General features: G+C 49.1%; 1 protein-coding gene and 1 non-coding gene across 6 annotated transcripts in view; both read right to left on the minus strand.

Moving 5' to 3' along the window:
* Positions 1–865: 865 nt before the first annotated feature.
* Positions 866–26,390, minus strand: part of MED24 (mediator complex subunit 24) — a 30,564-nt gene continuing 5,039 nt past the window's right edge. The window contains exons 1-27 of one of the 5 annotated variants that reach the window (XM_033090129.1): positions 23,897–23,976; positions 23,298–23,508; positions 23,131–23,213; positions 15,092–15,130; positions 14,677–14,750; positions 14,075–14,307; positions 13,877–13,933; positions 12,318–12,429; positions 12,025–12,175; positions 11,618–11,731; positions 11,078–11,125; positions 10,570–10,652; positions 10,203–10,289; positions 9,464–9,575; positions 8,826–8,968; positions 8,277–8,314; positions 7,762–7,844; positions 7,206–7,384; positions 6,971–7,070; positions 6,501–6,676; positions 4,358–4,622; positions 3,775–3,956; positions 3,504–3,594; positions 3,066–3,165; positions 2,087–2,167; positions 1,609–1,757; positions 866–1,416 (exon numbers count right to left, since the gene is read on the minus strand). In XM_033090129.1, the coding sequence (XP_032946020.1) occupies positions 1,300–1,416; positions 1,609–1,757; positions 2,087–2,167; positions 3,066–3,165; positions 3,504–3,594; positions 3,775–3,956; positions 4,358–4,622; positions 6,501–6,676; positions 6,971–7,070; positions 7,206–7,384; positions 7,762–7,844; positions 8,277–8,314; positions 8,826–8,968; positions 9,464–9,575; positions 10,203–10,289; positions 10,570–10,652; positions 11,078–11,125; positions 11,618–11,731; positions 12,025–12,175; positions 12,318–12,429; positions 13,877–13,933; positions 14,075–14,307; positions 14,677–14,750; positions 15,092–15,130; positions 23,131–23,213; positions 23,298–23,427 (3,027 nt within the window). In that variant the 5' untranslated portion in view covers positions 23,428–23,508; positions 23,897–23,976 and the 3' untranslated portion in view covers positions 866–1,299. Of the gene's footprint in view, positions 1,417–1,608; positions 1,758–2,086; positions 2,168–3,065; positions 3,166–3,503; positions 3,595–3,774; positions 3,957–4,357; positions 4,623–6,500; positions 6,677–6,970; positions 7,071–7,205; positions 7,385–7,761; positions 7,845–8,276; positions 8,315–8,825; positions 8,969–9,463; positions 9,576–10,202; positions 10,290–10,569; positions 10,653–11,077; positions 11,126–11,617; positions 11,732–12,024; positions 12,176–12,317; positions 12,430–12,614; positions 13,120–13,876; positions 13,934–14,074; positions 14,308–14,676; positions 14,751–15,091; positions 15,131–23,130; positions 23,214–23,297; positions 23,509–23,896; positions 23,977–26,390 lie in introns of those variants that run through there. The other 4 variants (XM_033090131.1, XM_033090130.1, XM_033090132.1 and 1 more) reach the window with 4 other exon arrangements.
* LOC117014144 (small nucleolar RNA SNORD124) lies at positions 7,923–8,026 on the minus strand. The gene has a single exon (XR_004421448.1). It is a non-coding gene; the product is annotated as a small nucleolar RNA SNORD124 (small nucleolar RNA).

Here is a 26,390-nt window from a genome sequence, read left to right on the forward strand (position 1 = left end):
CTTGAGTCGCAATTCAAATTCCAGGCTCTGCCCTTCTCTCCCTCACCCAGCTCTGCCTCTGATCTGGCAGGGAGCAGTCTCACGCCAGCCTGTCACTCTACTGCTTGTCTCAGCACTTGGGTTGAAGAGGCTGAGCTCACAGCTGGGGAGCGGGTGCAATGTGGTGCCTACAGGGGCTGCTCACACCACACATTCGAGGCACACGTCTGTGCCCTCAGCTCAGGACGTGTGTGTGGTTCCCAGGTGCCTCCACCAGACCTGCGGAGCCTAGCCAGCCAGTGCCCAGTCCCCCTTCAGGTCTTCCCCACGCTCATCACCTCATTTCCCTTCCCCATGTGGCTCCCTGGAAAGCCGGGTCTGGCTGAGGCAGGCTGGAGTTCCCAGCTGTGCGGCTCAGCGTCCTCCCTCCGGGGGCGGCCCTGAAGAAATCAGCCTTGGAGGTGGGAGCAGGCACGGCAGGGTTAAACGGAGCTCCTGCCCCTGCTCTCCCCAGCGCTCTTCTGGTGGACAGATCAATCTCTGGGCTCGTAAGACTCTGGGTGGGACTGGGCCAAGAAGAACAGGACAGCCTACCCCTACCCCGTGGGGCTCTTCGCCAAAACCTCACCCTTTGCAAAGTAAGTCTGACTTTGGGGGTCAGGAGTAGGCAGCGGCTGGTGTTGACTCATTATCACACAGCCAGGGTCTGAGGAAGGGACACTGCTCCCATCACCCTCCTTGCCCCTGCAAATCCAAATTCTGCGGCCAGGCCTCCTGTACATACCTCTTCCTCCCTCAACCACTGGCCGAGTCTCTCCCCAGCCACAGCACACAGGATTCCAAGAAGACACCGTTCCCACCCTATCGGACACAGCACTGACAGCACTTAGCAAGGGAGCTACAGGATCTTTATTTACAAGTGAGCTGAGGGGAATGTCCCTCGTGTATTACAAAATAACAATATACATATATACATACACATACTCGGCACCTACAAAGCTCCTCAGAGGTACATCTACTCTTGGAAGGGGGCAGGGCGCCGGGAGGGAGTGTGGTGTGGTGACATGGCCTGGAGCTGAGGAATCAGGCGGCTCACTCTCTTCAGGTACGGGCAGTGGGGACAAGAAGTTATGAAAGAACGAGACCAAGAGACATCCAAAAGGTCAGAAGTCAGGGAGAGGGGAAAGACCTGGAAACTTACAAGAGGCTATTACGTCATGTGGATATGAGCAATGATGTCTCATCTTTCTTCACTGTTCCCTTTCGAGGCGCCTGGGACTGGGGCCTTCCCAGAGGGCCCCTGCGGCCCCTCCAAGCCCGTCAGAGTGCAGCAATGGCTTTGGCAGCCACCTGGCGGCCCAGGGGCAGGCTGAGGTCCGTGATGGCCAGAACCACCTTGGGGCTGGACATGGCTGACACCTTTACCAATTCCGATACCTACCAGACAGACAGACAGACAGACAGACAGCTGCTCACTGGAGCTACCTCATGCTGGGTGCAATGTCTCGGGAGGAAAGAGGCCCCCCCACTCTGAGTGCTAGCCACTGAACCCCAAGCTCTGCTGAGACTTGCTGACCCCATGTGATCTAGAAGGTGGGGCCAGCCCCTGCCCCGAGAGGAAGTACTCACGGTGGTGAAGGGCATGAACTGCAGAATGCTGCCTCGGCTGCCCTGCTCTAGGCAGTCCACACACTCCTCCATGAACCACTGCACAAACTGGGTGTGGGGGCCAGCGGTCCGAGAGCCCAGGATGGAGGAGATGAGCAGGAACAGGTTGGCTGTGTGGGATGGGGGAGAAGGAAGAATTCCATGAGAAGGGTCTGAGAAGAGATTAGACTCTGGGAGAAGGGGACCAAAAAGGGAACAGAAAGAAGTGCTAAGAGTGCCCTCCAAACTGGGGATGTAAAAAGTGGAAATGGAAAAGGAAAATTGGGACGAGTCAGGAGAGGCACTAAACGGGAGCCTGGGAGACAGGAGAGCTAGCAAGTAGGGCAGATGGAGGACAGGGGGGTGGGAGGGAATGTGGCCGGGGGCAGAGGGCACCGGGAGGACCCCTTCCAGGTGACGAGGCCTCAGCCCTCGTCAGGAGCGGGGAGGGAGGACTCACCCAGGACTCGGTTCAGTGGGTCTCTCATGTTAACGGTGTGGAGCTGCGAGGCCGACAAGGAGCTGCTCATGGACCGGTCAGCTGTGGGGACAAGTGGAGGCAACACTGAGGAAATGGCTTCAGGCCTTCAAACCGCCTTTCCGGGGAAGACCTCACGCATCAGGTGTGGAGGGTACACAGAGGGGCCCCAAATACAGAGAACCTCGTAAGGAGATGAGAGACAAGAACTAACATTGGTGAGCACCACCAGGCTCTAAGAGCTTATCTGGGGGCTGAACGTGGACTAAGCTGCTTAATCCTCACATTTCCAACTTACAGACAGGAAACCAAGACTCAGATTTGCTAAGTAGCCAAAGGTCATAGGGTTGGTAGGTGGCAGACCCAGCATCTCTCCTCTGTTCAAATGCAGAGCTGGTTCCCTAGTCCCTAAGAGGCCTCAGAAACTTCCAGGCTCAGGAGAAATCTCTTAGAAATAGGAAAAATTAAGTGCCACAGAAGGAGCCCTTAGCAAGCAGAGGTCATGACAGCTGGGAGGTCAGGTGGGGGAGGGGTGCTCTTCAGACAGGAAGAGTGGGAGCAGCCCTGGGTCCCAGCCCACGCCTCAGGGCCTGTTTCAGGGGAAGGAAAGGCAGAGCTGGTGAGTCAACGGCACAGACTCTGCCCAAGGCTGTGAACTCACTGGGGTAGCTTGTTATTCCCTCCACCTTGTGGTAAGTAAAGGGTGGGGAAGGGACAGTGGTGCCCCAGGCTGGGAGTGGATGGGGCAGAAGAACTTCAACCCTTACGGGGAGACCCACAGCAACCTTTGGTTTCTCTGGGGTTAGGAAACTGAGCAGCAGCCCCTAGGGGACAAAATGGGACAAACACTTGCCAGCCCCTCTCTGACCAGCCAGCAAAGATGGAGGCAGTCGGGACTAGCGCAGAACAGCTCAGCAGGGACAGGGACGGAAGCTGCCTGCCCAGCCGTCCGCATACTTACTGGGGCTGGAAAGGACGTTGGCATCGTCCTCATTGGAGCTCAGCAGCCGCATCAGCTTCGAAGGCTGCATGTCGTCCAAGGGGAAGAGGCTGATATAATCCTGGAGGACAGGAGACTCACTATTACCCACTCCTGGATCCCCCAATTTCCCGTTATTGGGCAACAGGACTGGAGCTCAGGTCAGAGTGGGGAAGAGCCACATCCACACAGGCCTCAGTCAGCCATCTCCAGCAGGGCCATCTTCCCTCTGCGTGTCCCTCTCCTCAGCCCCTCCAACAATCCGAGTGAGACCCGCTAGCTGATACGCCTGCAGATGTGTGACCAACAGGCCGCCCGGGGGCAGGGAGCGTGCCTCGCTGTCTCTGCCTGGGAAGGAGCCTCTTACCAGAAGAGGCTCAGGAAACGTCTGCTGAACAAGGGAACAGAGGGGTCCCCTACCTCAATGTCTTCACGGTGTCGCTTCTTTTGGCGGGCGGACGCCTGTCCCTTATGCGAGGAATAGGAACTCAGGGCACACCAGACAGCCAACCTGGCAAACGGTTCCGGGAAAAGAGGTAAAATTAGAGGGGCTTCCAAGGGGGTCTCTGTGCCCATGGTGATCTGGCCCCATCTGCCAGGGCCTCCCCACCACCCAGCTTCCCTGGGTGACCCCAGGGAAGGGTGCCCGCCTCAGGGCTGTGGGGATTTGAGGCTCTGCAGAGACTCCTACTTGGCGAGAGCAGTGCCAGGGGGGTCCATGAGGCTGTGCCACTTGGAGGAGTCAGTGAGCAGGCCAGGCAGGATGTGGCCCAGCAGAACCAGCGTCACCTGCTGCATGTCCAGACAGAAGATGGAATAGAGCAGCTCCACTGCCCGCAGCGTGTGTTCCTTCCGTGTCTCCTTTAAGAGCTCCTAGATAGGCAGGTGAGGGGGTGTTTAGGAGCCGAGGGCCCAGAATGTGGGGCTCTGACATTCCTGCCACTCCAGCCCATCTCCCTGGGAGCGCACGGGGAGCTCCAGCCGCTGCTCCGTCCCTCCTTCTGCCTCTGGTCAGAGCTACCTGAGGAGACAGCTCCCCTCAGAATCCAGGAGCACTCTCCAGGAGAGGACCAGCCTCTGTATTCCAAGGAATCTTCTCGCAGCATTTAAGAGGCCTCTGAGAGAGGCCAGGCTGACCAAGCTGGGTGTGGGGAAGTCAGAGGATGGGACCGAGTTTGATCCTGTCAGGTATTTTCTCAGATGTCTCCTGCAGCCTGAGGAAACCTGCTCCCCTGGCCCATGTATCTGGCCCACACCCACCCCACCCCAACTACCTTAATCAGGTTGTTGCAGAACCAGTAGACGCCTCCCATGTGCAGCAGGGTGTCAAAGATGTGGATGGAGCGACTGTCCACCCATCCCTTCTCCAGCACCTTGGCAAATATGTCCGTCAGCACCTCCCTGATGGGTCGCTTAGGGGGCAGCAGGTTCCAGTAGGGCATCGTGTCCATGCCCGTGGATGGGAACTTGATCTGTGTGGCCGTCTGCTGCAGCACGTCAGCACACATATGCTCCAGGATAGAGCTCATGATCACCACCCTGGGGGGGGGGGGGGGAAGGACCCGAGGCTCAAGCAGCACCGGCTTCAGGAACCAGGGTGGGGAGGGAAAGAAACGCCCAGCCCAGACTTTTCCCACGACTTGGGTTACGGAAATATTCCTGGGGAATTAACCCCATTCTACGCTGAGGGAGGCGACAAGAGGAAGTTGCAACCCCTAGCAGAGCTGACCCTACCAGTCCTGCTCCAGGAAGGACTCTCACCTGCTGGGCACTAAGCCTATTGGGGGGAAGGAGGGGTTCTCCCCCCTCCAGGTTATTCCAACAACATATTCACATTTTCTCTCTCTCCAGCTTCCCCCATCCCCCAGGCCTGGCCCTGCCAATCCTCTGGCAGAAATAAATACAATCACTTCCCTCTGTGCCGAGCGCTTCAGGGGGATCCCGCCCAGCCTTGGCTTCCTCCCAAAGCAAACTGTTACTTCCAGGACAGGAGCCCAAGGGCTGCCCCCACAGGACGCTTCCCGGCCCTTGGTCGCTGGGCAAACGTGAGTGTATATCCAGGAATTTTCTCATGAAGCGTCTTTGACTGTGAATACAGACCTGGGTCTGAGTGCTGATTGTTTCTGGAATGCTAGGTGAGTCGCTATGACTTTCTGAGCCACTTTTTCTACTAGACTGCATAATGGAGGCACAGATTTCCCACTATTCCTCACCCAGGTAGGAGTCAGGGTGCTTAGCATGGCTGATGTCAGAGCAAACCCTCCATTACTTGTGGTGGGGAGGATGATGAGGGAAGAAAGGGGGACAAACAGGAGATGGGATCTCACAGGCCCTCCCCAACCTCACTTCAGCTCCGTTTTCCACTTGTCCCCTGTAAGACATCCTGACGCCTACTCGTGAGTCGCCACTCACGATTTATCAGTTGGTTCATGCCCATGCTCATAGCAGCACTATTCCCAACAGTTAAGAGGTGGTAGACACCCAAGTGTCCATCGACCGACGAATGGATAAGCAAAATATGGCATGTACATATGGCATATTATTCAGCCTTAAAAAGGAAGGAAATTCTGCCATGTGCCACGACATAGATGAACCTTGGGGACATTATGCAAAGTGAAATATGCCACTCACAGAAAGACAAATACTGTATGATTTGTATGATTTTAGGTACCTGGGGTACCTAAAGTAGTCAAATTCATAGAAATAGAAAGTAGAATGATATTACAAGAAGCTAGGGGTAGGGGGAAAAGGGTTAGTTGTTGCTTATTGGATACAGTTTCAGATTTATGAGATGAAAATTCTAGAGATCTGTTTCCTAACAGTGTGAATATACTTAACACTACTGAACTATACACTTAAAAATGATTAAGATGTTAGATTTTATGTGTTTTTTACAATTAAAAAAAAGAGAAAAAGAAAAAAAAGCTTATTGGGTGGGTGAATGAACCAATATCACTGAACTCAACACAGCTGAAGAGAGGTCCTCCAAGACCCCGAAAAGCCAAGGCAGAAAAATGTCATCAAGGATAGCCAGGCAGGGGGTCAGGGGCTGGGCAGACCCAAGGCCTCTAAAATGTACAGATGGGCTCACAGTTCCTAGACAGTGACACTGCGAAGACAATCACTGTTCTTCTGGCAAGCTAGTTCTCCAGAACTTGACCTCTCTCAGGGCAGGAATCATAGCTGTTTGGGTCTGTATTTCTGAGACACAGCAGGTGCTGAATTAGAACACTCCTGGCACAGAGACACACAGAGAATGTTCCTGAGTCAGGGAGTGAACCCGTGAATAAGGAAGTGAGGGAGGAAGTGAGCACCGTGTTTGGGAAGGTAAGAGAAGAGGGGGATATTGGTGACGGGAGGTGCTGACTTCTCACACAGACCTACAGCGTTCCAGAAGGGAGGGGCCGGGTTACTGACCTCTCATTGTAGAACTGCAGGGTGTTCTCACTGTACAGTGGCCCTGCCAGCTGGCGGATCATCTGCAGCGACTTCTCACGCTCGTCCAACCCCAGCATCCGCACGTGGGCCACAAGCCAAGCCACGGCACACACCGCCAGACTGCATACCTTTCCCTTGATATTATCTGTGATTTTCTGAGAGGGGAAAAGGGTGACTAGGGCCACTGGGTCCCCTTCCCTGGCTCCCACTTTCCCCAGCCTCTGCGGGCAGCTGAGTGCAGCGGGTGGAGTCCTGGGAGCCCAAGTGTGATTTTTCCCAAAGTTACCTGGGTGGAAAGGAGTAGCTAAGACTCTGATTACAAGGAAGATCAACATGCAAACATGAGCTCCTGCATTAAGGGTCTTCTTGTTCTTACAAACTATAACAAGCTATCAAAGACTGGCTCTGTATCCCAGGGAAGAGAGATGGCTGCTGACAGGGTGGGCTACCTGGATGGACTCGAAGGCCAGTACCCCATTCTCCCAAGCATTGAGGATTTCCAAGATGGCCGCTGAAATGCTGAGACAGGCTTCGTGCCAATTCATCTGCCTATGAGGGGATGGGAGGGGAGAAAAAGGAGTGGGGGGAGAAAAATCACCACAGGGGAGCGTGGGATGGGCTGAGGGAGAGGGACTTGGAGCTGCCCCCACCGCCACCCTTGCAGTGGGTGCCCAGGCCACTGACACCAGCTTCATCTCCGAGGAGTTGTTGAGCAGGGCCACTAAGGACTCCACTTTGGTAGAGTCGGGCCGAAAGCAGGGGTGGTCGGGGTTCAGGATTTTGCCCTCCTCGGGCATGCAGGTCTGTATCCAGGTCTCAAAGAAGGGCACCTCCGCTCCTGTGCTTGACTCGGACAGAATCACCTGAGAAAGGAAGGGAGAGTCACCAGCTGGGTGGGGAGGGCGTGGCAACCTGCACCTCAGTTTCCTGCCCTGCAGCTTTCTCCCTTCCTGGCCAGAAGAACTGGGGACAAACAGGTGTAGAGAAAGACAAGGGCTATGCTGCCACCTAGTGGTCGGTGTGAATGTGGCACCGAAGGTTAGGGATGTGATGGGGTATCGACTGACTTCTCAGAGTGGGCACCTGATTTCTGCAGCCAGCAGAACCAATGGGCTTGGGAGACTGATGGGGGCGGGGGGGGGGCGAGTAGCCAGTACAGTAGGAGAGCTATGGGTGGTTTCCTTCCTCTTTGCCCCACCCACTTTATGTCCCTAATCCCACCTGCTTTCCTCTCACTCACCTCTGAGCCATAGGTCTGGGCCACGTGGCACAGCATGAGGAAGGAGATGTCAAAGAGCAAGGCTCGAACTGAGGCTGCTTTGGCTGTGAAGGATGAGAAGGCTGACCCCTCAGCTCGGGCAGGGGCCCAAAGCCCTTGCCTGGGTCGGGAGGGAATCAGGACTCACTTCAAGGAAGGTCAGGGACCAAGTGGCTCCTTCAAAGCTCTGAGGCTCAGAATCCTTTTCTTGAGTCTTAACTGGAACATCATCCCTTCCTTGGATTCCTTATACCCTCCTTCCCCACCATACCCAGCCAAAGCATAAGGGGGAGCCAGAGAGACAAAGGGGCGGTTGGGGAAGCATCCTTTTCCCAGCACTACCCTCTTTCCAGCCTCCCCGAAAGCTTCATCAGTCATCGCTGGGGGGAGAACAGAGCCTCCCAGGATGAGAAAAGGCCTCCTTTTCCCTCCCCTGAGCTCTCCCTCCACAGCTCTTTCAGTGCCAAGCGGGCCTGGGATTCTCAGTGTTGACTTACTGCTTTCTTCACTGCCATGTGTCGTGAATTCATTCAAACTGTGGAAGGAATAGAGACGGGTTACACCAACCAGGACATGGGCTGAGCAATAGTTGGGGGGGCGCTACATCCACTCAAAGAGACAGTCACTAGACTGCGAATTACAGGTTAAACTTAAAATGAACACCATTGCTACAGAAAAAAAAAAACTCTTATCTATTTTTAAAATGTCCAAGACCTAGAGAATGGCTTGCTGAATAGAGCAATGTTCTATATATCGAATTCCAGCCAGGTCAACCAAAGAAAAGTCCACAGAATTTGCGCGCCCCTGATTAATAACACGTGGAAATCCTTCCACGCCAACTGTTCAATGCCTTGTTACCTCCTCAAACGCCTCCACTTCATCCTCAGTTGTAGAGAATAAAATGCCAAAGAACTGGCTCTTCCTCCAGGGTCTCCAGCTGGGATGGTCTGCCTTAGCCTGGGCGCCCCAGGGCCTCACCCCTATCCTGCTACCTCCTCCTTCAGATATGCATCCCCAACCCTGGTCAGGAGCTCAGCCTTCCTTACTTGATGAATTTCCGAGCGAAGGACTTAAGCTTCCCAGTGGCGGCGGCTGCAGCCAGCAACAAGTCCAGACTCTTCCCAGACAGCATGTGGCCCAGGACCCCCAGCAGCCCCTCCGGGGACTTGGAGTGGTCTGCATCCATCGTCTGGGGACACGAGAGGAAATCAAGCCCTAAAGCACACTGAAGACCCCCCAGATGCAGCCTAGCCACAGTCTTTCTCTCTGTATGTCTCCAGCCCATAGGCACACCATGGCCTGCAATTTAATCTACATCTCTCTGATTCCAATCTAGAACACAGTTCCTAAAATCTAGCCTTGCTCTCCAATCCCTCCCTATCAACTTCACTGGGATGATGGAGGTGGGGCCGCAGCGGGCTAGGTCAGTACTGTGAGAATGCCCATGTTCTGCATGAGACGACCTAAACGAAAGCACCTACCGCCTGGCTCACAAGTGATACTCAATGAAAACGTTAGTTTTCAGGGGTGGCTTCCCTTGCCTTCCCCCTTTCTCTGCTTCCAAAGCAACTGTATATAAAAGCCAGAAGAGAGGTGTATGGCCTCTGTTTATGTATCTGGAAGTAGAGGGAAAACTGGAAGGAGGGAAGAGATGACCCTGGTGGCAAGGGAAGGGTACACTCACCTTGAGGATATTGGTGACAGTGGGCTCCGCTCGGAGGATCAGCCCAGGATTGGGCTGGATGTTGGCATTTTCTCCTGATTTGGGCTGGGGTGCATGCTCCCGGTCTGCTGCACTGTGGCCGTAAACAGCCAAGAGAAGAGAAGAGGAAGCGAGATAAATTCCTGACACACTCCCTAGTCTAGCCCCAGAAGCAGAGGCACAGAGAAGGTAGGAAGCACATAAGAAGCTTTGGTGTCAGGTGACGCTTATGAAAGTGTATCCAATATTGCAATTGCTTCAATTTGTCATTGGTCATTACATCTACTGTACTTTGAAAGTTCATTTAAGATTGAAGGAAGATTTAGGATTTTGCCTTTGATCACAAAGGAGGCTGAGACTTAAAGCGCAGCACCTAAGAGGGCAAAACCCCGGTCTGCAGAAATCAGTGTCTGATCCTGGTAATCCGTGGCCTGGTCCCAGCCACCCGCAACCCAAACTCTACACAGGAGGGGAGACACCCAGCAGCCTAGTCTGGATATGAGAGGGCGGGCATGACAGCCTGCCAGATCCCCCAGCACAAGTTCCCATCGATTCTTTTCTCTAAAAGTGCCAGGGCCATGTTTAGCCCACTTGGCAGGCCTCTGCTATTTCTTAGCACACGGGTACTGTTCAGTTGTCAGCCAGATTGGTGGAGGGCAGTTATGGGAGCCCGGGAAGTGGGCCCCAGTCCTTGGACCGGCCCAAGGGAGCTCACACTTACCGCTTGGCCATGAGGTTGTTCACACTGGCTTCAGACAAAAGCCCCTGCTTCCTACATTCTTGGAGTAGGAAGTCTGTAAAGTCACAGCTGTGAGGGGAAAAAGATGATGAGGGGACAGGGCGCAGATCAGGGATTCCTGAGGGGCAGGAGCAGTGGGTCCCAGCCCAGTATCCTCCCTCCTTTGGGATAAAGAAGCTTCGGAGTGAGGGAGGGAAGGTAGAGAGGGCAGAGGGGCTCAGGCACTCGGAACTACTGGGCTGTTGCTGCCTGCTCCCGCCAAGGGGAGTGAACGAGGAGACAGAAGAGCAGTAGAAAAGCCCAGAACCCTTTCGGGCAGAGTGAGAAGAGCGAGCAGGGGAGTTCATACTTGCTGCGCTGGTCAGCTTTGTCCAGCAAGGGCGTGAGCTTCAGCAGGAACTCAAAAGCACAGTTGACATCCTCGGTGAAGTCCTGTAAGTGGCCAGAAACTGCCATTTGGCTTCTAGGTTCCCCTCCCCACCCACAGCCTGCAATGCAGGCTCACAAGGACACTCTTCTGGATATAAAAGCCCACAAGTTGGCAGTGCCCACCCACTGGCTTCCAGTCACTAGACTCACAAGTAGGAGGCATCACTGCTCCCTGCATGGCCATGCTGGCCCTGACCGTTTCAGACAACCCTGACTCTGGAGCAGCCTGGCTGCCTCCTGTCTGGAGACGGAATGCGTGTGATGCCAGCAGGTGCTCAGGTACACACACACTTCCCTTCCCCCAGTCACAAACTCGCGCTACTGCCCAGCTAGGGCCTACGTGACCCTTCCCTTGCCCTTGTTTCTCCAGGGCAGAAACAAGAATTCACCCACTCCCGTGCCCCTCCCATCTCATTTCTTCAACTCACCTTGTCCCCATGAGAGTATTTCTTCAATTTCACCAAAACCTGTGGAATCTAGAGGGTGAGGCAGGGGGAAAACAGAAAGCATGAGTTCCTCTCATTCACCCAAACTAATGACATCCCCTCCAACCCCCTGTTCTGGGCAGAGAGATAGGAACACTCTTGTCCCGGAAGGGAAACCATTCTTGGAGCCAAATCAGGAAGCTGACGGGTACCCAAGCACCTGGTGCCCTCAGCCTACAGGACATAGGGACCCCGCTTCAAGACCAGGCCCCACTTCCCTGGCTCCCTTAACTGCCCTCCACCAATCTGGCTGACAGCTGAGCTGAACAGCACCTGTGTGCTAAGAAACAGCAGAGGCCTGCCAAGTGGGCTAAACATGGCCCTGGGACTTTTAGAGAAAATAATCAATGGGAACTCGTGCTAGGGGATCTGGCAGGCTGGGCATGACGCCAGTGGGGAGAAACATGGGGCAGAGGTCCAGGATGTTGTTGCTTTTCCTGAGAACCATTCCATGGGTCTTTGCTGCTTCCATGTCCCAGGTACCTTGAGGAAGGTGAAAGCTGTCCACTTGAGCTCCTCTGTGCCCTCAGGAGACTCGATGAGCCCCACAAGGCAAGCTTTCCAGATCTCCAGGACAAAAAGGGGGGTGGGGATATGCTGTGGGAAGATCCAAGGGTGAGGCGTAAGAGGGGCCCCCATCCCCCCTTCATCTTCTGCAGGCTCCTGGGGACCAGGCTGGGCCTGACACTACAAAGCACAGGTACTTCCCTACTCTAACGTGAGGACCAGGGACGTCAGGTGAGATGGCAGAACCACGCAGGACGGGGATCCACTTTCCACCATGAACAGGAGACACGCTATTTCTCTCAGAAGGACCCGAAGAATCCTCCCTCCTGCCCCCTTGGAGGCCAGCCACCTTGGAGACAGAGAAGCAACTCTGGCCCTCCCACCTGCATGCGTTTCACCATCATCAGCTGTTCCACCAGAGGCTGTGTCTCCCCTGTCAGGTTCATGGTGCCCTCGAGCAGGACCAGCGCGTGGACTGTAGGGAAGCCAGTTTTGTGCGGCTGCTCAGAATGCACAGACAGCATGGTGGGGATGCTGAGGGAACAGACACACAGGGGACAGTGTTTGGTGAGCTAGGAAGAGTTGCAGAGGAGGTGAGAGCAGAATGGTCGGGGCCAGGTGCTACATCATCCCACCCCCACCCATGACCTTTCACCTCTCCCTGGGAGCCGGGTACCTCCTAATGAGTGTGCCACATTGCTCAGCCTGGCTCCGGAGTTGGGCGTTGCTGAGATTGGCCAGGATCTCTCCAAGCTTCAAGAGAGAATGCTCAATGGCTGTCCAGGAGGCTAGCAGAGAAAAGGAAATGCAGGAACATGATGGGAAACAGAGGAGAGGGAGAGACTGGCCCCAAACTCCTGGGCTTTGGCGCCCCCTGGGCCCACAAAACCACGCAGGGAGGCTTCCCCTGAGGGTGACATGGAGGCTGGGGCCTGGGGGCAGCATGCACTGTTTCCAGAAGGAGGGTACATACCAACAGTGGAGCCCCGAGAAACCATTCCCAGAGGCCTGACTTCTAGGGGATGCGTGCAGCGGACTTTAGAGACTAGGTATGTCCTAACACAGGCAGTGGCAGAGGCGGGGGCGGGGAGTGGAGTCCAGTGACTGGAACCGGGAGGCAGCCACACGTCACTTCAGGAGTGGGCCAGCCTTGCCAAGTGGCCATCACTCTCCACCCCAGTCAAGCTGGACTCTACACAGCCTTCCGTGTTCATCCACTCATTGTCTGCTTCTTTGCTCTAGCTGCTCTCCCTCCTGAAATGCCCCTCCTACTCATCCTCACTGCTCCGGCTCTCACTGTCCTTCAAGTCTTGTTCAAGCCCCAGCGCCTTTAATAACTTCCCCAACTGGTCCAGCCCACTGAGCTCTCCTCCCAAATGCCTGACTCATGGTCTATACCGAATGATTTAGCACTTAATTATAAGTCACTTATCCTAGTTACAATTCCAGAGGGTCAAATGATGAATAATGGCACCAACTAGCCCATTAACCTCCATGTAGCATAGGGAAAAAAAACAAAGGTATGACCTGAGATCCATTCAAATTAAGTTAAATATTCATTCATTTTTCAGCCAATAAACATTTGTTAAGTGCTCCAGATAGTTAAGAAACTGTCAACACAGCCCATGTTTACACAGTGGTCACCTTTCTGGATTTTTCATAGGCAATAGAACACATTTTGAGCAGTAATAAGTATATGAATCCTGAAACAAGTTCTTTAACCAGGTCCTGAAGACCTGGGGGTAACCCATTCTAGCATTCTCATTATGGGAGAATGAGAGAGCCTCGGGTGGTCCCCCAAGCCACAGCAAGACTGTGGCTTTCAGGCCCCATGTGCAGAATACCAGGATCTTCCCTCCCATTAGGTGATCTGTCTGATCTCAGGCTCTGGAGGGTTCCAGTATTTAACATCTGCACTTGAGTGAAGAGGTGTACGGCACAGCAGGCCTGACAGCAGACAAGTATAATGTTTAAAGGGACATTTTGGGCAACGCTCAAACACTAGAGTCATGTGTTTCTCAGATGGTCAGTGACGTGGAGAAAACACAAGGATGGCGGTGTGCTTGTCTTGTCCTCTTAATTTCTTCCATGTATATTACATGCTAGTCCTGCTCCCCACTAGCATGTACGCTGGCTGAGGGCAGGGACCCTGCCACATGCTCCTTCGGTAGCCCCCCACCCCCCGCCCCCAGCACCTGGCACAGTGCTGGGCATACAATAATGCTCAGTAAATACCTGTTGGTTGATTGGCTCGGGTGCCACCCTGCCCAAGTCCCTGGGATGTATGCAATGCTTATGGGGAGAAAAAAAAGGAAGTGGGATGATTTCAGATCCTCCTGGAAAGTGGGATGCCATCCTGCCTCTCCCCTCTCAATTAAAGAACCAGCTATGGGAGCACTGGCAGGTGGGGCTCAGGGGAACTAGGGGACATACAGGCCTCCTCTAGTTTGGCGATGTGGAGTAGGGCCCGGTTCTTGGTGCTGCTGAGGGTCTTATCCAGGCGCTGGAGGCACATGGCAAGCTGCTTCTCCCCGGCGGCTGGAGTGCCAGCCTCCAGACTCTCCTGGAGCCGCTCCGCAGAGGCTGCAGTGCAGCGCAGCAGCCAGTGGAGGGCGCTGAGAAGGGCCCGGCACAGCCCGATACACTCCTCGGCTTTGCCGTGACAGCTACCAGGAAAGGATGCAAAATCAGTCTCTGCTCCAATGGCTGAAATCTGACCCACACCAATGATCCCCAGATGCCTGGCACGCCTGGCACGCCCCTACTGGGGAGAAGAGCTGGGAAGCTAGCAAAGACGGGGAAGACAGCCCCATTGCCTTCCACTGGACAAGATTTCAAATGAGCCATTCCAAATCCAGGAGAGGCATTTTTGTTCTCAGGGAATAAGTAGAAGAGGATGGGGATGGATAGGTGCAGATGAACAGGTGGGAAGAAGTGTGGAAACCCCCAGAGTTGGGCTCAGTCTATGTACATGCAGCTTCACCTTTATACTAAGCTAATGATGGGGGTTGTGAGCCCCTCACCCCTGCCGTTACCTCAGTCGGTCACAAAACATGTCCATGATATCCAGCAAAGCCTGGACACACAGGTCCCGGGAAAAGTCATCAAACTGTGGAAAGAACACTGGCGATGCTACGGAAGGCCCAGTCGAGCCCCGGTCTTACACGAGGCAGATGGGACATTCAGGATTCCTGCTCATCTTTCCTCCCACCTCAGATTTCACACCTGGCATCCTTTGAACATTGGAAATTGGCTCCTAACTGCCAGTCCCTACTTCCCAAGATGCCCCTCCCTCCAATGGAAGGCAGTAATGCCAGCCAGAGGCCTTGTGTGCTGCCGCCAGCCTCGGCGGTCACATGATCAGAGCGGTCCAGGACATGGGGCTCCCTGTCACTACCATATCTCTGTCCCCCTGCCCCCCACCTGGCTTGTGAATAGCTATGGTCATACCTTACTGATAGCTGTGAGGACCGAGGAGTAGGACACCATCTAGAGGGAAAGAAGAAAGATAAAGTTCAGACCATTAGTGTCCCCCAGTTAAGAGAAACAAACGCTGACAGTTCAAGTTGCCACAGCTCTCCTAAAATCTCAACCCCCTCCAGTGGCCTTCCTCAACCCATTAAAAGAGAGGCACTAACACTAGACATTGTACCCATTCCTGCTCCTATCAGACTCACCGCCGGTGACATCATAAGCATAAACCCACTGAGAAGATGATTTGGGGGTATCCCCAGGTGCCACGTTTCATGTTCACATGCCACTCATTGTCCACTACACGCAAGGTTTAACTGACTGTCAGTGAGCAGAAGGATGGATAAGAGCTAGGTTATGTTCCTTTACCTCTATAATTTCTATCAAGAGAGATTTTATTTGAACAAGAACTGGAGACCAGCACACATTTCCTGTAATGACTAGGTAGTATCTGCACCTTGAAGTAGGCAGTGCATTTCATTATACACACTCTTACTCATTTCTCAGGACTTATCCTCTAGGACACCTTCTCTGACCAACCCCAACCTCCCACCCAAAGCTGAAATCCTTCCTATGGGCTCCAAGTAATCCCTTTATGCTCATCACTGCACAGCGGGTGCCTGCTGCCCCCACCAAAACCAGGAGCTTCCTGAGGGCGAGAATACTTTTACTCAGTGACCCCCATAAACTTGATGATAATGTCTGTAGAATGAATAAGTAAAAAACACACCTTTAGATCAGTATTTCCCAAAGTAGCTTCCAAAGCTGCACTGTCCAATAAAGACACCACTAGCCACATGTGGCTGTTTAAATTTCAAAGAAATTTAAAATTCAGTTCCTTAGTCATACTAGCCACATTTCAAGCGTTCAATGGCCACATGTGGCTGGTGGCTACTGTATCAGACAGCACAAAGATAGATCATTTCTATCACTGTAGAAAGTTCTACTGGATAATGTTGTTCCAAAGGTTCTTGAAGATATTAAGAAATTTTATAATATTGAATGTCAACTGAAAATAATAAAAAAAATTTTAAAAATGAATTTTACACACACACATATGCACATAGCTTCTGTGTGATATGAATTTGAGAAACTCTGGGATAAATATATATATAAAGAGCTTTCTGCAAAGTAAAGGTTCTTTTAGTAAAGAGCTTTCTTTACTGTAGGACTTTTCTGAACCACAATATACCTGTAGACAATGAGAATCTCTAAGATTACTCTGAAGAAGCAAGCTTTACTTTTCAAACTTACTTGACCAAGGAATCTCATTTAACTAGTATTTCCAAAATACGTTTTGGGAAATTCCACCTAAAGAGTGAGCTTTCTGAGAACAGAAATAATGTTGAATTTATATCTGTTGCTCTAGAACCTAGTCCGGGGCCTAGCTGAAGGTAGGTCCTCCATTTCTATTGTTTTGGGTTAATGAATTCTAGTAACTAACATTCTGAAAAAAATTTATTTAGCTTAAAATAAATTTCTACTAGTAAAACCTATTCATCACCATAAGATTACAGATGTAGTTCAAAAGACATAATTTCGGGCCGGCCCGGTGGCTCAGGCGGTTAGAGCTCCGTGCTCCTAATTCCCAAGGCTGCCGGTTCGATTCCCACATGGGCCAGTGAGCTCTCAACCACAAGGTTGCCAGTTCGATTCCTTGAGTCCTGCAAGGGATGGTGGGCTCCGCCCCCTGCAACTAGCAACGGCAACTGGACCTGGAGCTGAGCTGCGCCCTCCACAACTAAGACTGAAAGGACAACAACTTGACTTGGAAAAAAGTCCTGGAAGTACACACTGTTCCCCATTAAAGTCCTGTTCCCCATCCCCAATAAAATCTTTAAAAAAAAAAAAAAAGACGTAATTTCTCCCGAATGAAATTAAACCCTACAAAGTCTTTTAAGTTGCCATATTTAAAAAATAATAATTATAGCATGCTGATAAAATAGGAGTAATACTATAGAAAACAGTTACAATCATATACTCAAAATCAGTGGCAAGGGCTGGCCTGGTGGCTCAGGTGGTTGGAGCGCGGTGGTCCTAATGCTGAGGTCGCTGGTTTGATTCCCACATGGGCCAGTGAGCTGTGCCCACTACAGCTAAGACTGTGAACAACAGCTCTCCCTGGAGCTGGGCTGCCGTGAGCAGCCGGAGGTTGGCACGAGCTGCGGTGGGCGGCTGTGTGAGTGGCCGGCAGCAGCGTGAATGGCCGGCAGCCGGTGAGAGCTGCCGTGAGCTGCTGCGAGCTGTTGTGAGCGGCCAACGGTCGAGCGACTGCCTCAGCCGGGGGGAGCGCAAGGCTCATAATACCAGTATGGGCTAGGGAGCTGTGTCCTATACAACTAGACTGAGAAATGACGGCTTGAACCGGAGTGGGGGGGGAGGGCGGTGGAAAAAGGGGCGGGGGGAACAGTGGCAAAACACAGCAAAATGAAAAAGCAGGACACAATGACAGAAACTGTCAAGATACCTGCCTCGTGGGTTGTCTTCACCAGAGGAATAGAAACTTCCAAAGATTTAAGAAGAAAGCTAACTAAGTCAGTCTCCATGACCTTCATATGGTGAATTTTAAGTGTATGGCAATGCCCTCCATGTCTAATTTCTCCATCATGTGAACAGACTGCTCTCTGTTCAGACATCTTTAACTAATATTCTTGGGTAAACAGGTGCAAAACACACAGAGGACTTAAATACACAATTAGTGTTTAGTGCCCCTCTCAGCAGGAAACACTATGAGGCCAGTGCTAGTGTCTGACTGTGATCAGAAAGTTGGGAGCCTGCCTGGGCAGGATGACCATAACGTTCCAGGCAAGTGTTTGTTTATTTATAACTGATGTCCCCATAGCAAGAGCTTGGCAGAGAACTGAACCTTGTTGGATACCAACCTGAAGGGGGAGCTGGACGTTCCCACTACAAATTGACCCCAAACTACCAGAAGAGAAACCCGCAATTCTGTATGTTCTAAGGGATGCCGTTACTTACAATGAGTTTATATGGTCTCCAAATTCAGAATTGTGTTCAATTTTTGCTAACAGTATCAATAAAGTACTTCTACTCTAGAGACCTAAAAATACTTTCCACATGGTGAACTGTTTTTTCACAGCAGGATTTAACCTATTTCAGGCTTAATACATCTATCAACGTAGAAGCTCTAAATTACCACCAGTCCAGGACTGGAGACCGTCTGTGTGGCCCACTGCACAGCTGGCCAGCCCAGACTGACCCTGCAGCTGTTCTCTAATCTTCTCTGCTCTTCATGTTCAATACCCCAACTGCTCTTAAGTGCCCTCTACACGCACAGCACTGGACCAAAGAGCCTCTTGACTGTGAAAGAGGAATAAATTACTAATTTTGCATAGCACTTTGTAAGTCACAAAGGTCTTTCATGTGTATTTATTTCTCTCTCACTGTTACTCCAGCCTCTTTCTCCCTCTTGCCATTCCCATCAGTGCTTACATATCTATTTTTAAAGGAACTTCCTGCAGACTCTACATTTCCAATTAACCACCACTTTCTCTCTCCTGCTCTTCAAGGCATAAGAGGTCTCTACACTTATTGTCTTTACCTTCCTACCTTCCATTTGCAATTCAACCCACTTTAATCACTTCTGTCCTTTCCACTGCATGAATCTTCCCGTTAAGCTCACCAACAAACCCGTTGTTAAGCCCCAAGGACATGTCTCAGTTCTGATCTCACTGACCTCCCAGCAGAATCTAACACCAGGAAACCCCTCCTCATTCTTCAGTCCTTCCCTTCCTCCCTGGGCTTTTCTTGATGCCACCCTTTCTTGCTTTTCTACGCTCCTAGCTGACCCCTTCTTTTTAGACTTCTACGTGGAATTCCTTTCCTGTGTGTGATCCTTAAATGTGATTGGCTCCTCAGGAATGTGGCTTGGGTCACTCACTTCCTTGCTCACTCTCCACACTCTCTCTGGGCAATCTCACCCATACCCATAGCTTCAATTATCATCTGACGACTCCTAAATCAAAAGCTCTAGTCTCCTCCTGAATTCAACTGCCTACTGAGTACCTTCTCTTCGATAGTCCACCAGGTACCTTAAACGTAACAAGGCCAAAATCAAACATGTCCTCTCCACCCCTCATCTGCATCCCTACCCTAACAACAGCCCTACTGTGCTCTCACTGGCTCCTTACGATCCTATCAGTCACCGAGTCCTCCAAACCAGAAACCTAGACATTAGCCTGGATTTCTTCCTCTCTCGTGCCTCTCATCCAGTTAATCACCAAATTCTCTCAATGTCACTTCTTAAATTGTTCTTGAATTCATTTTTCCTGCTGCCACTTCCCCAGTCCATGCTAGTATCTATCATCTCTTACCTGAATCACTACAATAGCCTAAACCAGAGGCTGGAAAACTATGGCTTGCAAGCCAAATCTGGCTCATCAGATTTTATAAGTAATTAAAAGTTTTATCAGCACACAGGCATTCCAATTTATTTACATATTTCTATATCTTTTCATGCTATAATGCCACAATAGTGGTGACAGAGACCATATGGCATACAAAGCAGGAAGTATTTACTATCTGGTCCTTTATAGAAAAAATATGCCAGACTAAATGGTCTCCTTGCCTTCTGTCTTACCCTCCTCCAATTCATTCTTCAAACTACAACCAGAGTAATTTTTCTAAAATTAATCCACAAATTCCCCAAATCCACAAAGTCAAGAAAATTCCAATCAAAACAAAAGGATTCAAAGGAACTTAACAAATTGATTCTAAAATTTGTCTGGAAAAGAAAATGCCTGAAAACAGCCAAGAAATTTTTGAAAAATAAAACAACTACAGGAAGACTTGCCTAGCCAGATAGCAAACATACTAGTAAAGTACTGATGTGAAAAAGACAAATATATCAATGAAATATACTAGATTGTCAAGAAATGGACCCTCATCTATTGAAAGAATTTAGGATATGACAAAGAATAGCCTATACAACAAAGGCAGTTGAGCTAACTATCTGTTTGGAAAAATAAATTTGGATCTTTTCCTCAAACGACAATAAATTCTAAATGTATTAGACAAAATAAATATAAAACATAAAAGTGAAGTGTTGGCAGAAATTAGAGAAGAATATATTTTGATCCTTGGAGCAGGCCACCCAATATAGAAGACAAAAGCCATATAGAAAAAAAAAAAAAGTTAAATCTGACAAAAAAAGAATTAAAAGCTCCACATACCAAAAAAATAAAATCACAAAGTTAAAGAAAAGTAACAAAGAAAATTTAAAACATATATAACAGATAAAGATTAGAAGATAGATTATATTAAAAGACACTTAAAAATCAGTAAAAATTCTTTCTTCCCAGGGTGATGAAAATGTTCCAAATTGACTGTGGTGATGGTTGCCCAACTCTGAATATACTAAAGACTAGTGAATCATATACCTTAAATGGATAAACCAAATAGTCCATGATACATATCTCAATAAAGCTGTTACCAAAAAAATAAAGGAAATAATCAAACAATAGAAAAATGGGCAAATTATATACATAAGTAATTCACAGAAGATATGCATATAAAAATATGCTCAACATCACAATCATGGAAATACATAATATAATGTGATGCCATTTTCTGCCTGTCTGGGAAAAAATCTTAAAGGAATCTATCCAGCATTGGCAAAGGTGTGGGGAATACTGTCAAACACTATGGAGGCGGGGTGCAAACTGATGCAATCCTTTGTGGAGGGCACTTTGCAGGATCTGCTACAATTTATTTTATTTTATTTTATTTTTTTTAAGGAGGGCGCAGCTCACAGTGGCCCACGCAGGGATCAAACCGGCAACTTTGGTGCCACCAGCACCACGCTCTAACCAACTAAGTTAACCAGCCACCTCTCTACTACAATTTAATATGTGGGTACTGTTCAAACCAGCAATTCCATTTCTAGGTATCTATCCTAGGGAAATATTCCCAGATATGCAGAGAGGTAAGTATAAGGATGTTCAGTGAAACATGGATTATAAAATAAAAAATTAAAAAAAAACAAAATACAGTACACGTGGAATATTATACCGCAGTTAAAAAGAATAAGGCAGGTAAGTATGTGCTAATATGGAAGCAGAGATGATGCCAAGAAGAAAGAGGAAATACAACTATGTGCCAACTGAGGGACACTACTCAGCAATTTTTAAAAAAGAATGAACTACTGACATACACAACAACACAGATAAAGGTTAAAAACATTGATATTAAACAAAAGAGAAATATACAGAGTATATGATTCCATTTTTATGAAATCCAAAAATAGTCAATATTAATCTAGGGTGATAGAAAACATTTAGTGGTTGTAGGAGAATGGACTAGGAAGGGGTACAAGGAAACTTTCTGGGAGAAAGAAAATGTTCTGTATCTTACGTTGGACGTTAATGACATGGGTATATATATATAATTGCTAAAACTCACTGAATTAATCTTAAGATCGGCACATTTTATTGCATGTTAGATATACATATATACACGCACACATCTGTATGTGTGCGTGTATGTATGTATGTATGTATGTATATATATATATATATATATATATATATCCTGTCACATTATTCCTCCACTTAAAGCCACTTAAATAGGTACTCATTACCCTATTCCAAATTCCTTAGCATCACCCACAGGTCCTTTTTGACCTAGCCTCTATGTCTCTCTAAACCAGTCTCCTTGAAGTGCTAGCCTAGCAGTTATCAAAATATGATCCAGGAACAACCCCTAGCGTCTGTGAAGTTAAAACTATTTTTTAAATACTACTATGATGTTATCTATCTTTTCCACTCTCATTTTCTCACAATTGTACAGTGGAATGTCCCAGAGGCTCCATGCCATGTGATGACGTTATATAACTAAATGTGTCAACAACTGGAATATCTGTATAACTCAGTAATGAATATTTTCCAAATGACCAATTCATAATATTATAAAATCAGGCATGCATGGATAAAAGCAAGAAAGACCAAATGGTAATGTAACAGTATAAAAAGTTCACTGATGTGGTTTCATATCACCTGTTAAATTTTAGTGTGATATTAAAGAAGACTGTCCACATTTATCTGAAACGTTTATTAAAATACTCTTCCTTTTTCAAACTAAGTATTTGAGGTGTAAGGCCAGATTTTGTTCATATACTTCAACCAAAACAGCCTACTAGTACAATTGAATGCAGAAGCAGATATGAGAATTTAGCTGTCTTCTATTAGGCCAGACATTCAAGAAATTTGCAAACATGTAAAACGATGTCACTTTCCTCACTGATTTCTTTTTGTTTTGGAAAATATGGTTACTTCTCATTAAAATGTTATTTCTATTAACATGCAATGGGTTTATTTTTTATTAATTTTAAATATATGAATATTTTTTAATTTCTCAGTTTTAATTTCTAAAATGGTAAATATGAATAGATACCACATAAACAAAAGCTCTATGGGAGTCTCAATCATTTTTAAGAGTATAAAAGGTCCTGAGATGTAAACTGCTGCTTTAGCCATACCGAACTATTTCCAGCTCCTAAACAACACCACGTGGTTTTTGTCTCCCAGCCTTTGCATATGCTTTTCTTTCGGCTTTGTATACTCTCATCAATCTGCCTGGCTAACTCCTACTCAACATACATGTCTTGGTTTAAACATCACATCCCCCGATTGCTCAGACTGGATTAGGTGCCCCTCCCACGTACTCCCCCAGTACCCTGTCCTAGCCTATATCATAAGCCCATCCTCTGACTGACTGTTTATTTAGTCTGTATTACTCACTAAATTCTTTCGGTGCTGGTATCAGTTCACAGCCATAACCCCAGGGCCTACAGCACTGTCTGGCACATATAAGCATCCATGAATATTTATTGATAGAATAAGTTCATGTAATATTCATCATAACCAATGAAATATCATTCTTTTCAGGAGAAAACTGAGGCTCAGAGAAGTGGTGTGTTCAAACAAATTCACCTAGAAAGTGTGAGCTAACAATTGTACTCCAAGTCCTTTACCTTTGCCAGAATAGGTGGAGCAGTTTACCTGGGAACTAATGGCATACTTCAGGTAGGACAGGATGAGAGGATTGGGGGAAGGGCCAATCATGGCCTGCTCCAGCAGTGCTTCTGCAAGAGGAATAACAAAGACTGTGTGGTTACAACTTTTCTGGGTTTAGCCCTCCCACCCTTCCTTCCTATTTCACTTGAGACCTGCTAGATTGAGAATGTCCCAGGTGGCTCCTTTGGGAAAGAATTTCTTCATGTTGATTGCCCACTGGTAGTCACTCCATCGCTCCTTCCAGGCTTGCAAAATGGCCTGCTTCAGGTTCACCACCTTCATGATTTCACTCTGAGGAAGCAGGGCCGAAGGCAGTGAGCTCTGAGGTTGGAGAAACCGAACTAGAGAAGAGGAGAGGAGATTCTGAGGGAAAGAAAAGGGGAGGGCAGAGTTAAATGGAACGGTGAAGATACAAGAAAATTTAACGGAGGCAGAGGAACTGAAAAGGAAAAAAGGGTAAGGGAGGTGGTACGATTACTGTTAGGTTCTTCCCTCCTGAACCATCCCTCCTTGAACTGGGGCACTAAGAAAAGGGTGTCAAAGGGGCTTAATACAAAAAGTAAAAAGGATAACAAAGAGTTAAGACAGTTCCACTTGCTTAATTACTCCCTTCGCTCTGGCTGCGTCCCAAAATCTAGATTTTCCAAAATCTAGATTCTCCACCCCCACCCCCATTTCCTCCACCTTCCCCAGCCCTGAAACTATAATTCCCTCTTTCCTTTCATCCACCACCTCCCCAAATTAAGCCTACCGGACAGTCTAGTTCTAGGTCCCAGGTATCGCCATTTTGGCACTTATCAAAGAGCTAATTTTCTATTGGCTGGGAGTAACTAACATGAACCAATAGGAATGCAGCAAGCGACAGGTCACACCACGAGGTCTTCTGGGAATTGTAGTTTCTCGGACTGAGCTAGCGAGCGAGAAAAACAAGGGACTAAGCTAGTCAGCCCACTTGTTCTCTCCTTTAGGAAAGGACACGTAAGAGCTGAGGCATCACAGGGACTCAGGAGGCTGACGGGGGGAGGGTTCTCGAAAGGCCGCTCGCCATCAGGCGTCGCCCAATGACGTCACTGCAGAACCGGCATTTAAATCATATTCTGACACCCTTTCTTTACCCGCTAGTTAGTAGGCACAACAAGGGTGTGGCGTTAGTTTAGCAATACGTTCCCTCTTTCCTGGTCTCTTTTCCTTTCTTTCCTAAACTTCTGGGTCTGCCAGAGTTCTCATTTCCACACCTGTATTCCAGAGGCGACATTGAGGTTCCCTCAGTTACACACACATCACCACTTCTCCCCCAAATCTGGCAGCCCTCCCAGAATCTCCTGGCCCTGCATACTGCTTGAATACAGGGAGAAGTAAAAAGAAAAGTAAGGAGGAAACTAAGGTTAAGGTTATCAAAAATAAGGAAAGTTTGAAAAACGGTGGTAGACAAGAGGGCCTTAGGAGACATGATGACTAAATGTAACTCGTCTCCTGGATGTGATCCTGGAACAGAAAAAGAACATTAGATGAAAACTAAGAAATCTGAATGAATCATGGACATCGGTTAATAATAATGTATCAATGTTGGTTCAACTGTAATAATCGTAATTGTAACAAATGTACCATACTAATGTAAGGTGTTAATAAAAGCGGAAATTGGGTGTGGAGTATGTGGGGACCATCTACTATCTTCAAAGTTTTTCCTTTGTAGCTAAAAACATTCTTTAAAACAATTATTAAAAACAATGTGATGTTTCAACTGTAATTGAAAATGTTAAAAATATACATTTTAAAAATGTGCTGTCTCACTTATCCTATGGAACCATATTGTAGATAATTATGTCCATGGCTTCAGGCATTGGCCCTTCTTGCTCCCTCAGTGAGAAGCCCAAAAGCAAATGCTACCCACTTCTGGTTCCAATGTCTAAGCCTCCCTATTACAGCCCTCATCCCTGCCCTGTGCTGTGAACAGGTTGTCCCTAACATTTACAACCAGGGACAAGAGTAAACAGGCAGGCCCAGCCAGTGTCCTGCCACCCTTATTTTCAGCCCCTCATCCCATGCCCTGAGGAGCTTGATATCCTCCCTAATCCATGAGTCCAAGCTCCCTCGATATTCCCCAACAACCAACCATGTTTTGGCCACCCTTTCAGTGGCAAACTCAGTCCTCGGGGAAATGAATCTGGGAGAGCAGCCCACTCAGGCTCTGGAAACAAACTTGTGACCCTTAGGACAGAGAATAACAATATCTGGGTATCTGGAGCATAGTGTAAACAGGGAGACAAGGACTCCTCTTCTGAAGGGGAAGGTGCAGCTAGAGGAGCGCCAGATCACATCCCCTTAAGGTCATTATTGCCTATGGCCTTTCTCCCTCCCCATACAACCACCCACAGCCCCTCCATGCTGCTCCCTTTTGTGCCCGCCCTAGTGATACCACTGTTTATACAAAACAGCTGCCAAATATGTATAGCCAAAGCTTCCAAAGCAGAAAGGAGGGAGAACCGAGACTCGTTACAACTTCCAAACTACCCCCAGCCACACACACAAGCCGTTTCTCTCTGCAGTCGCACACATACCTGGCCTCCCTTCCTTTCCCAGGCCCCTCTCCCTATCTCTGCCTGCTCCCCTACTCTCATTCCTTTCCTGTTACTGCAGCCCAGGGCTCCCCACCTTCAGCCATTCCTGGATGCTGCAGCTTCTTTCCCGTCCCTCATAGCCAAAACTGTCCCTGTGGGAGAGAAGCTGTCAACTTTGTGACTGCTCCTGACTGAGTGGGTGTGGGGTCCAGTCCACATGGGAGTGGGGAATATTTGGGCCCTGAGGATAGTAATATTCTCAGCTTGAGCCATCACCCTCTGGCCGGAAACCTTCCAGATCTTGGAGGCGGGGAAGCTCCTTCCCACTTCCCAGTGGCAGGGAGGTGGATTTTGTAGTCAGGCTATCTGCGCCCCCCCCTCCCCCCTCACCAGTAGCCCTTTCTCTAAGTTTTGCAGGGTTTCCACAAGGACTCCTTTAGTTCTGGGCAAGGGCTATCTTCAATTTCTCTACTTTATCCTGACTTCTAGTCTGTAAATATCAGAGACAGCCTTTCCATGCACCACCTCTTCCCTCCACACCACAGTAGCTTCTTAGGACCCACAAGCTCTCTGGCTTCCCCACAAGGGTGGGACTCCATGATAATCCTCCAGTGCATGAGAGAAGAGATGCTGATATCCCCTTCGGATGTGCAGGGAAACTCTCCCCAGAAAGTGTCCCTCTCAAAA

Source organism: Rhinolophus ferrumequinum, chromosome 21, assembly GCF_004115265.2.
Source record: "Rhinolophus ferrumequinum isolate MPI-CBG mRhiFer1 chromosome 21, mRhiFer1_v1.p, whole genome shotgun sequence".
NCBI classification, from domain to species: Eukaryota; Metazoa; Chordata; class Mammalia; order Chiroptera; family Rhinolophidae; genus Rhinolophus; species Rhinolophus ferrumequinum.